Source organism: Tachypleus tridentatus, chromosome 8 (assembly GCF_004210375.1).
Source record: "Tachypleus tridentatus isolate NWPU-2018 chromosome 8, ASM421037v1, whole genome shotgun sequence".
In the NCBI taxonomy this organism is placed as follows: domain Eukaryota; kingdom Metazoa; phylum Arthropoda; class Merostomata; order Xiphosura; family Limulidae; genus Tachypleus; species Tachypleus tridentatus.
In genome coordinates this window covers 21191123-21204249 of record NC_134832.1, presented here as the reverse complement: position 1 = coordinate 21204249, position 13127 = coordinate 21191123, and the positions used below count along the sequence as shown (strand labels likewise).

Here is a 13127-nt window from a genome sequence, read left to right as displayed (position 1 = left end):
ATGAGGATAGACGCGGCCCGTGAGATTACTTGCCAAGTGCTTTCTCCAGTGACATCAGTGTTAAACAGGGCTGTTGGGTGCTAAGCCTAATGCCACGCTACCGCAAATGGTTAAAACTCTTCAATCTCTAGTCACCCTGTGGCTTTTTCTGTGAACATTGGCCAACACTGTATGGCATCTACGAGAGTCTAGAAATGAGGATTTTCTTATTGGAATTCCCTCATGTCTTTCTATACTAGCCTTTATAAGATAAAACATACAGAGAAGAAATAAACAAACAAATGGCCAGACGAACACCATTAGAAGCGATGAGGCATCACTGGTTACTTTATCACAGCAGCCGTGAAATGTCGAATGTATTTGATTTACAAAACCTAAAGTTTTACAAACTTCCTCTGTTTTGGGGTCTCAAATGGGCGTTTTATTATATTACCTGAACACAAGGGGATTGGCATCAGAATGGATGCGTGTATCTTTACCATTTCATATATCAGAACAAAGTGTGAAACCTTATAACGTTTGACAGCACTGTTTGTTAAATGAATAGCTGTTAACCAAGATAAAATAGTTTGTAAACAACTAAATATTGATTTAAGGTTTTAGCAATCACAGACTTAGAAAACAACAAAAAATGCTACTTACATAGATTAGTAAAATTTACCTCAAATTTCCACATAGGAAATGTGCATACAATTTAACATAACATACTACTTGGAATTTGGAAAATGCTATAATGTATCACGTGCATACTTCTTGACTTTCCAGTGTGATTTTCTGTCAGACTTTCCAAATATTATGATTATTTTTGTAAGTCTTAAATTCTTCATTTTTTTTCTACTCTAACACTCTCTATACATTCAACGTTTTGTAAGTATTTTGCCTAATTTTTTCTCATTTATTTACTATCCCCAGTAATGTGAGCAGTAAGAAACATTTGAATGTCAAAATAGCTAATGATACTCAACAAAAACAGCATTTTTTTTCTTGTAATAATTACAGTAATGAATACTGAATGCAAATTTTTGTTATAAGTATGGAACTGATAAATCTTACAAAATACAAAAATTTTGATTCACTTGTGAGTATACAGTATGTTTGGTTTTTTATTGTAAATCTACATTATTTTGTAGACTAGATTTGTGCTTAACAAATGAACAAGAATTGTTTTATAGTTTAAAAGTAATCTGAAGACCTTTGATTGTGAGAAGAAAAACATTTGTTTTAATTCTTAAGCTTTAAGCAAAAAAGTATTTGTGGTGCTCAGATATCACATATTTGACTCTCTTTTAAGGTATATTTTTCATATTTATGTATTGTACAGACATTTTGAGAGTAGTAATTCAGAACATGCTAAATCTGATCGAATATCTATGTTACTTTGTAAAGTAGGATTCAGTCAAAGATGCTGTGTTCATACAGGATAATTATTTCGTATTTTTTTGTTTGTTTTGAATTTTCATGCAAAGTTACATGAGGGCTATCTGCACATATTTTATGCTGTGCATGTAGGACTAATTACCTTATGATTGTCATTTATATCAGATGCCTTCAAATAACTGCATTCCAGTTTTGTTATTAGTTAGTTGCAGAGAGTGAGAAAATATTGATCATGAGAGTGGTTTTGACTTTTAAGCCAGATAATTGTTGTTTTGAAAGAGATGTTAATGAAATTTCACTCATGTTTTACCTTTTAAATATATTTCTTTTTCATCTACTAATAATGTATGCATGTTCTTCCATCAACAGTACCCTTCCCTACTTTCAGTTTATTTAAAGTAATTTATTTTAATTTTTCTTTTTTTAAATATAATTTATATTTTTTTCCTTTCCACGTAAATATATATTTTTCTTTAATTTTATAACAACACAATATTTCCCACAGTTAGCCAGTTGGTGTTTTATTCTCCTGTCAATCAAATTTTATTGTTTCCATTCTACCAGAACTAAATCACCACACCAGTTACATATAATAAATCTGTGATTTTCTCCTTGTTGTGAAGATCAGGTATGTTTGGTTTATTCTTGAAAAAAACTGCATATAATGATACATTTGCTTGCACATGAAACCTAAGTTTTTAATAAACCCAATATAACCAAGCTTAAAACTTTATTTTTATTTAGTATCATATTAGTATATTTGCTTTTTTGAATTTTATACACATAAATATATGACATTTCCACATATAAATCAGTTGAAAACTGCTGTTGTGTGTTAAGGTATAAATTTTTGTAATGATTATGCTAGAGTATTAGTGTCATTAAATGTGACCTAAATGTGACACATTACAAATTGTAGTTTTTGCATGCTATATTTCATAACTTCTGAGAATAACTCAAACCTTAAAGTACTTTTACCTTTCTTTTGCTAACAATATCAGCATTATTTGATGCCATGCAAAAATACTGAATAGATGGCAACTATCACAGTACAAAACCCAAGATGATGACTTTTGTATTCCTTTGTATTTCTCCATGTTTAAGTTATTAAGAACATGTAAAAGTTTGACAAGGTCTTCTTTTTTAACTGTTTATTACGTAAATATCTTATGTTTGCCATGTGTGTACTATGTATCAGACATTTTCTGATTTGAAACATTGAAATTTTATTCTCTTGGATTTTGTGTAACAGAGCTTTAATCTGAGAGTTTGAAGTTGTTAATCTATCATTCCATTTGTTTATTTGTCTGCATCTTTATAAAACGTTGATTTGTGCTCTGATGTGTCAAGAGTAAGCAAGATATTGATATCACTTTACATCCTCTAAATTGATCAAATATAAATGACCGAATTGGTCACCTGCTTGTGCACAAGATTAGAATGTACAGGACTTCAGATCGTTTGATGTCAAGTGCTACTTAATTACATTGTTAGTAAGTTTGTTTTTATTTGATGCTATAAATAGATTTAATGAAAAGCTCCATAGGTAGAGAAGCTTAATGTTTTAAGAATCTGGATTGTTATTGTGACTTATTATGGCTCACACATAATTGTCAACATGAATGAACAAAGGCATCATGGCCATTTCTCTTATATTTTGTATACATAGCAATTAGAAACAATATTAATTATTCAAGTATTTAAAAAATAAATTGAATTGCTGTGCTTTTGTAGATGGTGAGATACCAAAAATAATTATTTTAATACCAAAATTTCTGTATTTTGAACAGTACATTGGACATCAAAACATTTGCTCCTAGAGAAAACTCAAGAATTCAGGGTAATTTGATGTTTCTGACTTAAAATATCAGGTTAGAATTTGTCCATTTCTAAATTTCACTCAACTGAGCATAAAAGGGGTAGAATCAGATGCCTCTCACTCATTCATGTCACTTTGCATACAATAAAAACAGATTCTGATCTTCTTTCTCTCAGTATACCCATGATATAATTCAAATTGTACAAAACCTTGTTTTAAATCTTTTAAACTCTAATTCTCTAAACATATTATTTTATATTTTTTAGAAAATCATTTGAAATGCTAGCTGCTTCTCATTCAAGTAAGATCTAAATATGCATAGTCTTGCTGCTCTCTATAGCAGGCAAAATACTCTGTGTTTCTGTACAAATATTAATGCACTGATGGAAAAATTAGGTACTGAACGTCATTTTCATAAGTAGAGGCCTTTTATTGACTCATCTAAAGTTGTCTACAAACTATACTTTTACACAATAGAATACTAAGCCATTGAGTTCTTTGCTCATGTTGTGAACATGAAAAAAACTTATCGAAGCATGCAGATTATACATTCTTAAAATCAATATTCAATGAATAAATAAAATTATTACAGAAAAATGTATTTTCATTATATGTAAGCATATTTTGAATAAATCATTCATAACTCAAAGTAAATAGATGATCAGTGTTTTCCAGTGTGCGTTTTAGGATCACCATTTTAAAATTACTCTGAAACAGTTGCATTTTTCTAGTAGCAGTGAAAATGTTTTGTTGTTGTTCAGTGATAATTTTTGACAACACAAAACAAAAACAAGTGAAGAATAACGTTCGTGAAATTATAACCTCCAACAATTGTGTGTATTTGTTGGATGTGAGAAATACAAAGCTTTTTTTTTTTAATTTATGTTATTAAGTGCAGATATATTTTGTAATTTTGTCTTGGAAACAGTGTAACATTTTGGAAATCTGCATTTTAAGTGCTGGTTCTCTATGGTGGACAAAGCCTAAATTTTGTAATTTGTAGCTTTGTTAAAAAAACAAAACAAGCATTCCAGATATTTAATATATGTGTGCATACACATACTTCATATAATTAATCTTATTACACTTGGGATGTTGTAAAAATGCAATCTATGTGAAATAAACCTTCATTATTGTAAAATGGCATTTAAATATTTTCACAAATATGTAAATTTTAATAAGAAAATACACTATTTATGATTATTAAGGTCCATTTCTAAATGAGTACAATAACTTTTGTCATAATATTTTTATAGCAACATCTGAAAGTAGTATTATATAAAATTCCATCTGGGTGATCCAGTTGTTATAGGATAAAAAGATTTTTGCTAAACAGATTTGCAGGTTACATTTGCCTCAGATAGTGATGATGCTGTGCCAGATCAAGCAGATCTTTGAATTTTGTTCCAAGCTAGACTTCAAAGCAGAAACCTAATGTAGCAAACACTTTTCCACTGTATAAAGAAATTTGGTATATTTTATAAATTGAGAGATAAGATTTTAAATTTAGTCCTATAGTTACTGGTGAAATTTTTGTGTTCTGTAAAAGTTATGTTTGTTTTTTGAATTTGAATTTTGTGCATTTGTAATGTGTATACATATAGTGTGGGTTATGTATAAGCAAGATTTGATCTCCATTTGTGTCAACAATGCATCCAGTAACCAGGGGCGTAGATCCTGCGGGGGGATGGGGGGTATGGTGCATACAGTCATCTCCCCCTACAGTTTGATCTGTTGAATTGTTTTATTGCAGCACAAGCCTACAAATTGTGTGTTTGTTCTTGTGATTCTCGTGTTCTTACCAATCGAATTACATAATTAGGCCTAGATGTAGGCTTTTTCAGTAGCCAAAACGTACATCTTTAATATAGGCATGCTTCTAAGCTTTTCAATCTAAGCGACAGTTCATAAATATCAGTCAGTAGGCCTAAGTATACATGCAAGTATCGTGGCAATAAAATTACTCTGTGCTGCATGTTTACAGCTTTCAGGTTCACGTAATCAGAGATTACCAATTTGCAAATTGAACAGTCCACATAAGTGGCTGCAAAAATCATCCTCCCATCGGGTGTAAAAAATCTACGCCCCTGCCAGTAACTGTTAATTCACTATATAGTCCTGTGAATTTCCTATCATTACAGATTTTATCTTGGATGGGTTGGTCTACCACACATATTCTTTGTATTTAAAACCTTTCAGATTAAGTTAAACTGTTACATTTTTACTAAATAAAATCTCTCCTTAGAAATTTGAGAGTATCCCAAGATTTTAAATACCTGTGCTTTACAATCAAGATTGATAGGTCCTTGTAGAATTGTTGCTTGAGCAATGCACATTTAAATCTGATTTGGAGATGTTGTGTTCTCTTCTTCTGTGAGTTTCTTTATTAACTTATCTATATTCTGATAATCAATTTTTTTCAGAAAGCATGGCTTAAGAAAACATTCATATATTTTAATAAACTTAATATCAAATGCTTTTACCTTATAAAACTATAACAACATGTTAACATAGAGGCCGAGTTTTACATCTAGTAATATTTACTTACCTTGAGACATGATGTGATGAGTTATCTTGTAGGCTTAATCTATATTTTAGCTTAATTTAAATTATAAATACTATTGCCCACCTTTACACTTGACCTTAGGTGTCTTTCTCTCTAATTATAACTAATTAAACTGTCTCTGCCTCTTCATTGTCTTGTTTCATTTGGTAATGATGATCATTGTACTAAGCTGGCTTTGTAAGATGGATGATCAAAAATGGGTGACAAATCTGCTTGAGAAAATCAGTATAACTCATTTCAGAGAAAAAGGAGAGAGTTGAAAATAATGCTTTAGTTTTCAAACCTATGTACAGTTAGATAATATAAGTAATTACATTGAAAAACATTAGTAAGTTTAATTACACTTACAAAAATCTGATATTGCTAACAAATTCGTAACTACTTTATGGATGGGTTATTTTGCTGTAGGCATGGTTTTGGTGACTCCAGGAAGCCACTTTTGGAATCAGCTCAACTTATTGAGGAGATTGTTCGTCAACAGCTGAATCTTCTGGTTAGTTAAAGAGAAGCCACATTCAGTACTAAATATCATAACATTTTTAATCCTTCCTATTATCAAGACATAAAACAGTAGTATATAACAAAAAGTATTCATGACTACCTGCTCTAATTATCTTAAATAACGTATTTGTGATGTGTAAGAAGGTATAAAGTAATAAGTTTTTAAGAGTTATTATAAAGTACTGTACAAAATACCATGTTTGTAAAATGCATACAAATTAAGAGTGACAGTGCCAGTATTAAGGTGTGAAATATTTTTGAGCTATCATATATAGTCATTATTAATTGACAAACTAAGATATGTCTATCTGTCAGACTTCCTTTTTGTGTTTGCTGTCATTAAACATACTTTTCTAAAAACAAAGATTTAGAGCTTATTTTATTAGTGTGACAATTTAAGAACATTTATGTTATAATAATGACAGGTTGAGCAGCTGAATCCAAAGGGTTGTATAACATAAATAAAGGTGCCTGATGTTAATATAGTAAAAATTAATAAGAACTATAAATGTAATAAGGAAGAAGTGTTCAAGAGAAACTGCTTACATGACTTGTATATACAAATGATAAGATTACATAAGAATTTCTGTAAATCAAATCAACAATAAGTCTTGTAATCTACTTTTTATTTTCTACACAGCTATTTCAGAGTAGTGAAAATGCATCTTTTAGAGGAGCACGATTTATAGGGCTAGAAGATGTTCTGTTTCTTTTAAGAAAGGACAAGGTGAGTTAAAATTATACAAAATATAGAACACTGTAAATATATGAAATATTCCATTTGTTAATTGTTGAAAAGAAAAAACTAAAAATGGTACTTTCTACACTTTTTGAAATATCAGAAGCTCAGAGTGGTCACACTATTAAATATGTAATCCTTTTGATCTTCTCAGCTACAGATTTTATTTTAAATTATTTTCATTACAAAGAATTGTTAAACAAGTCTGGGTAAATATAATTAAAAACCTTTTGTATCTTAAATTTAATTACGCTTGGTGTGTCACTAAAATGGCTTTTAATTGATTTGTTTCCCTATTTGCGAATGAAATCATTGGGTAGGTAGAATTGGTTGAAAGTTATTCTTGATGATGAGAAACCCACTTGAAATAAAAATGCATCTCAAAACGGCTGGTTTGGGTATTAACACTTTTAATGCTAAACAGAGAACAACGTTTTGACCTTCCTCAGTCATCTTCAGGTTAACAAGATGAGCTAAGAAGGTTGAAACGTTCTTTGCTTATCAATAAAAGTGTTATTACCCATACCAGCTGTTCTGAGATACATTGCATGAAAGTTAGTTGATAGCTCCTTTTAAGTAAGTATTTCCTACAAAGATACAACTGATAGTTTACCTTGTACATATAAAATTCTCTAAATATTTAACATATAATTCCTCTTAAACCAAATAAAATCAAGTAAAGATCCACTTGACAGATCTTTTTCAAAAATAACAAGAACCTTTAAAGACCTACCTAGTGGGTTAGAAAAATGCCAAATAAGATTTCAGAGTTCATGTTTTATAAATCAAACAATTTGTTTGAATACATTCTTTTCATTTAGTATGCTAATAATACATTCATTGTAGGTATATCTTAAGAACAGGTTTAGTAGTAAAAAATAAAACGTATCTTGTTACTTTTATAATTGCATAAATAAGAATATTTTTCATTTATAAATGCAACATATTATTGTAGAAGCACTGAAAAAAGAAGTCTTTAAGTTCATTGCATGTTGTTTAATATATATTTTGGAATCTATAGAGCTTAATAGTAGAAGAATGGAAAAATATATCAGATGCTATGTATGAATTACTAAAAATTTTGTTTTTTAGGTGAAATTGTCAAGAGTAATAAAATACCTGAACTTGAAAGATTTGAAACACTCAATTATTAAGGGTTCTGGAATAGAAGAAGAGGAACTGGTGGAAAGTGCAGGTAGTGCAAGCTAATATATGTGTTGCCACCTAGTGAGAAAAATAGTTATGTACAATTTTAATGTACTATTTACAGTCTTATATATGTATAATATTTTTTCCTAGTGGTCTTTTAGCTTGAATATTTTGAAATATATGGGTGTATGTAATTTTATTGTACAAAAAATAACTATATAATCAAGCAAGAACTTCACAGTCAAGTGATTTAATATATATATATATTTTTATTTTAATTCTTCTCTGAACATATGCAGAATATAAAAGGTGGCATGTTATTATCTTCACTTATATTTGTTTATCAATTTTTACTTTTAATTACTAGTCCATGTATTTACACACAACTTACAGGTCAGTTTTCATACAGAAAATCTCATCATCAGTTAGGCTATGGGTCAGATAAGTGAGGCTTTGTTTATGTTATTTCAAAAAGATATATGAATAGAAAAAAAATAAAGATTTATGACAAATTTTGTGTTATTTGATTTTCATAATTTAAAAAATAAAATATAATTATATTTTTAATATTTTCTCTTCTATTTCTAAATGTATTTTTAATGATGTTTTTATAGAAAATGCAGTTTTGCAGTAAAAGTATCAAATTTAAGTTATATCATTTTGTTTGCATATTACAGAGCACTTATAAATCATAAAATCAATAATTGTTTGTTAATTGATTTTAAAGTTTTTCTTAATAAATATTTGTTTTTGTAAAAAACAATGAATTAAAATGTTTTGTGGATAAGAGAAAGTTTTAAGATTCATTGATTATATATGATTTTCTTTTATTTGTAACTATTACTGTCAAAAGACACAATTACAGCTCATTGAATGTTTTGTCTTCTTAATAGTTTGACAGTGTTTGCAATTACATTCTAACAATAACAATAACGTGGTGAATAGCAAAGGGTATTGAATTATTGTGTCTGTTGTATTAAGCTAAAAATTTTTTTCTATTAGTTGCAGATATTTTAATTTGTTTGGTACATGAACTTTGAAGGCGTAATTGTTGGTAGCATTTTGCATTTATTTATATATTACTATCTAGCTAGATAAAGTAATCTTTGATTAAAATATTCAAGTGTTTCACTCACAAAAGTTAATGTTCACATAGGTGGAAAGGAAAAAGAAGAGAACAAAATGGCAATGGCTAAAATGAAAAGGACAAAATTGTGTTATGATTTTTTGAGTTCTATTGATCAAACAGAGGAATTGTTAAGTGCTTTTGATGAGGACATTTTCGATGAAGTAAAACTGGACAGACAGACTGTGAGTGTTTAATCTTTAGAAATGTACATTGAAATCCTTGTCATTCTCTGTTTACAGATTTTTTCCTTTTATGTTCTGTGCATCTTGACAAAAGCCCTGTAGCACAATTTCCATTGCCTAAATGCTCCATAAGGCTCTTATATCCATAGCAAACATCATCTTCTTCCATGTTTTCCATAATTCATCTACTCTTTGGCATGTCCCAGTTACCATTTGAACAGTCCATTTGTAGGGAAATACATAGCACTATTCCAGTGCTTTAACCAGCATGTCTTGCTATAGAATAGCGTGAATACACATTTCACCTTCCAGCTGCTGTTAATGTCAATGAGGATGGAATGCTTTCTAAAAAATTCCAAGAAAATGTTTCTTTTCCAATAAGTCTATCAGAAACAATAAGGCTATGTCTTTGTAGGAAAGGTCTTGCTATCCTTCCATATCTTTCCAATAATTGGTAAATTACATTGTAACTAAACTGCGGCAATGATGGCTTCTTGCCAGTTTTTACTAGATACATGTTATAATAATTCAAAACTGAGATATCAGTAAGGTGACAAAAGAATTTCTTGTAACACTTCACACATTTATGAAGGCAATCAATTTGTCCAATTTGCATGTCACTTTCGTCAACTAGCCTCATGTTGATAGTATAATTTAAAAGCATGTTAGGTTTGGTTATTGGGTGTTTAGTTTGTAATTATCCTTTCTATTGTATTTCCTTTAACCTTTATGTAGTGTACTAAGTAAATAACAGGACATTTGTCTTTCATTGAAGTGCTAAAATATTTCCTTGATTCTTGGTCTTAACACCTTCCTTCTTCAGAGGTGCAAATTTAGACATGTTCTTCCAATTAGTTCTAACTGTTTCACAAAAACCAGTATTATTTTCAAAGAGAAAGCTGCATAATTCGTGACTTGTATAATAATTGTCACTATGTACTATATGACCTTTTTTCAAGATAGTCTGTTATCAATACTTGACAACTGATCCTGAGAATCCTAATCGGGGATCTTCAGGGCCATCTACATCACTTACAGAATAGATAATCATATCTATTACAATTCCTGGCTCACAATTACATGATACAAAGATCCTTATTCCAAATCTATGGTGCTTGTTTGGAACGTATTGTTTGAAAACAATGCAACCCTTGAAAAAAATGAAATGGAGAAAAAGAATCCTTAGCTTTATTCTTCACCATTATAAACATTTCTTGAACTTTCCATAATGGATAATTTGCATTCGGTTCTTCACTATTCCTAAAGTGCAAATATCTAAGAATCTCCCTGAATCAATCTTGAGTGATATATTTTGGAAAAATTGCAGTTTCTATAAGGGGATCATTCTTTTAATAATCAGTCAACATATGCTTTTTTACATGTGGCATAAACATCACCAGAGTGAAAAAAGTGTACATTTCCCCAATAGTTGTATCTTCACATTTCTCATTTTGTGAAGTAGAGGGAGTGTCACTTTCACTTTATGTGATTTCAAGAACTTACAAAACTCATAATACCTGTTTGTCTCTCTCACAATATGACTCGAATACAGCAGTAAAGAATTTATATTCCTTACATTCATCTGTGAGTCTAAATTTATTTGTGAGTCCAGCATTTCTACTGTAAAATAATGAATAAATGGATCGAAATTGTAACACTTTACCTATTGATAATCAATAGATTCTGATTTTCTACCTAAATCACATTTGGAGCTAGAAACAATTGAATATGATGATGATGAAAAATATAAAAAGTTTTCTTTGTTATTGGAATAATTATCACCTGCTAATACTTCATGTTCATCTTTTCATGAAAAATGTTTTTGCTTCATTCCCTCAGCTGATGCACCCTTCCTTTTCTGCTCCATGAGTTACACTGAGAAAAAGACTCAGGTGCAACACTTTGAGTGGGTACAGTCACTATAGTCTGAGGGGGTTACCAACTAATGTTTTTAACCTGTATCATCAATTGATGATTGCTGCCTTTTTCTAGGAAAACATAAATTGATGATGGCTGCTGTTTAAGGGTGAATGTAAAATTCTTGTATGTTAAGTAAATATATCAAAAAGGTATCTCATATTAGAGGTTTTGTCTGCACACATTTTGTCTATGTTGGGAAAAATCTTTAGGCCAAGATCCCTACTTAAAATACAAGGACTTTAGAAGACCTTTTTTTTCTTAGAGGTAGTTTAAACTAAGGTTTCATTGTATAAACCTTATAATAATAGAATGTTCTTTATATATGCAAAAACGGCTTGTTTGGGTTGAGAAAATATTTTACATAGAAGAGCGAACAACATTTCGACCTTCTTCAGTCATCGTTAGGTTCACAAAGAAAGAGGTAACTGACCGGAAGTTGACCACATGTTTGGAAGGGGTTCTGTAACTGAGTGTTGGAATGTAGGGGGCAGTGTTAGCAATTAACACAGCATTACATCCACCACTATACTGGTACAGATATGTAGATGACATGGTTGCAGGATTCAAATCTACAGAACACATACTTAATTTTTTCAATCACATTAACTCTATGCATTCCAACAATCAAATATCATTTCTTAACCTCAAAATTACAAGAACCGACACACAATTCAAAACAGAAATCCACAGAAAAATCACCCATACTGGACTACACATTCCTTGGGACTCAGCACATGAAACAAAACAAAAACTCAACTTACTAAGAAACCAAATAAACACAGCCATAAAACTATGCTCACGAGATAAAATTAACGATGAATTAGACAAAATAAAACAATACTTCATCAACATCAATAAGTTTCCTCCACAAACCGTAGAAAACATTATACGCACACACATAGACAGAAAGCAAAATCAACCAACAAAAGTAAATATGTCTCATAAATAAAAAAATCACGAAACCATATACTGCTGCATAACATACATTCCTGACATCAGCAGACAAATAACCAACATTTGGCAAAAACTAGTAAGATAATATGACATTCCAGTTAATACCAAATTTATTCAAAAGCCAGGCACAAAACTGAGGTCTATACTATGTAAAAACTACACTGGCAAACATCACATCAACATTATTTATAAAATACAATGTGATAACTGCCACGACTTCTATATTGGAGAAACAAGTAGAAAAATGGAAACCAGATTCAAAGAACATAAAAAGTCACCTTCACACGTTTTGAACACTGCAAGTCAAATAAACACAACATAACCATAGAAAACACTCAAATACTAAATAAAGAAACAAATATAAACGCAAAATTAAAGAAGCCTTACTTATACAACAACTTAAACCCAAAATAAACCAATATAAAGGAATGCCTTTATAATTATATTAATATAATAAAATAAATAAACTTGTATATTCAAACATCTAACACTGCCCCCTACATTCCGACACTCAGTTACGCAACCCCTTCCAAACATGTGATCAGCTTCCGGTCAGTTACCTCTTTCTTTGTGAACCTGACGATGACCGAAGAAGGTCGAAACGTTGTTCGCTCTTCTATGTAAAATATTTTCTCAACTCAAACGAGCCGTTTTTGCATATATATTTCTCTACAAGTGGGTTTTCTCAACATCACTGATTAGAATGTTCTTTAATAAATAGTGAATATTTTGAAGTTAACTCTTTTATCTTGTTTGCATTAGCAAGCAGATTACATACACATCTTAGAAGG

At 30.2% G+C, this 13127-nt stretch overlaps 1 protein-coding gene across 5 annotated transcripts in view; it reads left to right on the top strand.

Annotated features, from left to right (window-relative positions):
- LOC143258646 (transcription initiation protein SPT3 homolog) overlaps window positions 1–13127 on the top strand; it is a 135585-nt gene that overhangs the window by 105657 nt on the left and 16801 nt on the right. For all 5 annotated transcript variants that reach the window (XM_076517906.1, XM_076517907.1, XM_076517903.1 and 2 more), the window contains 4 exons: window positions 6171–6255; window positions 6904–6990; window positions 8095–8197; window positions 9308–9462. In XM_076517906.1, the coding sequence (XP_076374021.1) occupies window positions 6171–6255; window positions 6904–6990; window positions 8095–8197; window positions 9308–9462 (430 nt within the window). The remainder of the gene's footprint in view (window positions 1–6170; window positions 6256–6903; window positions 6991–8094; window positions 8198–9307; window positions 9463–13127) is intronic.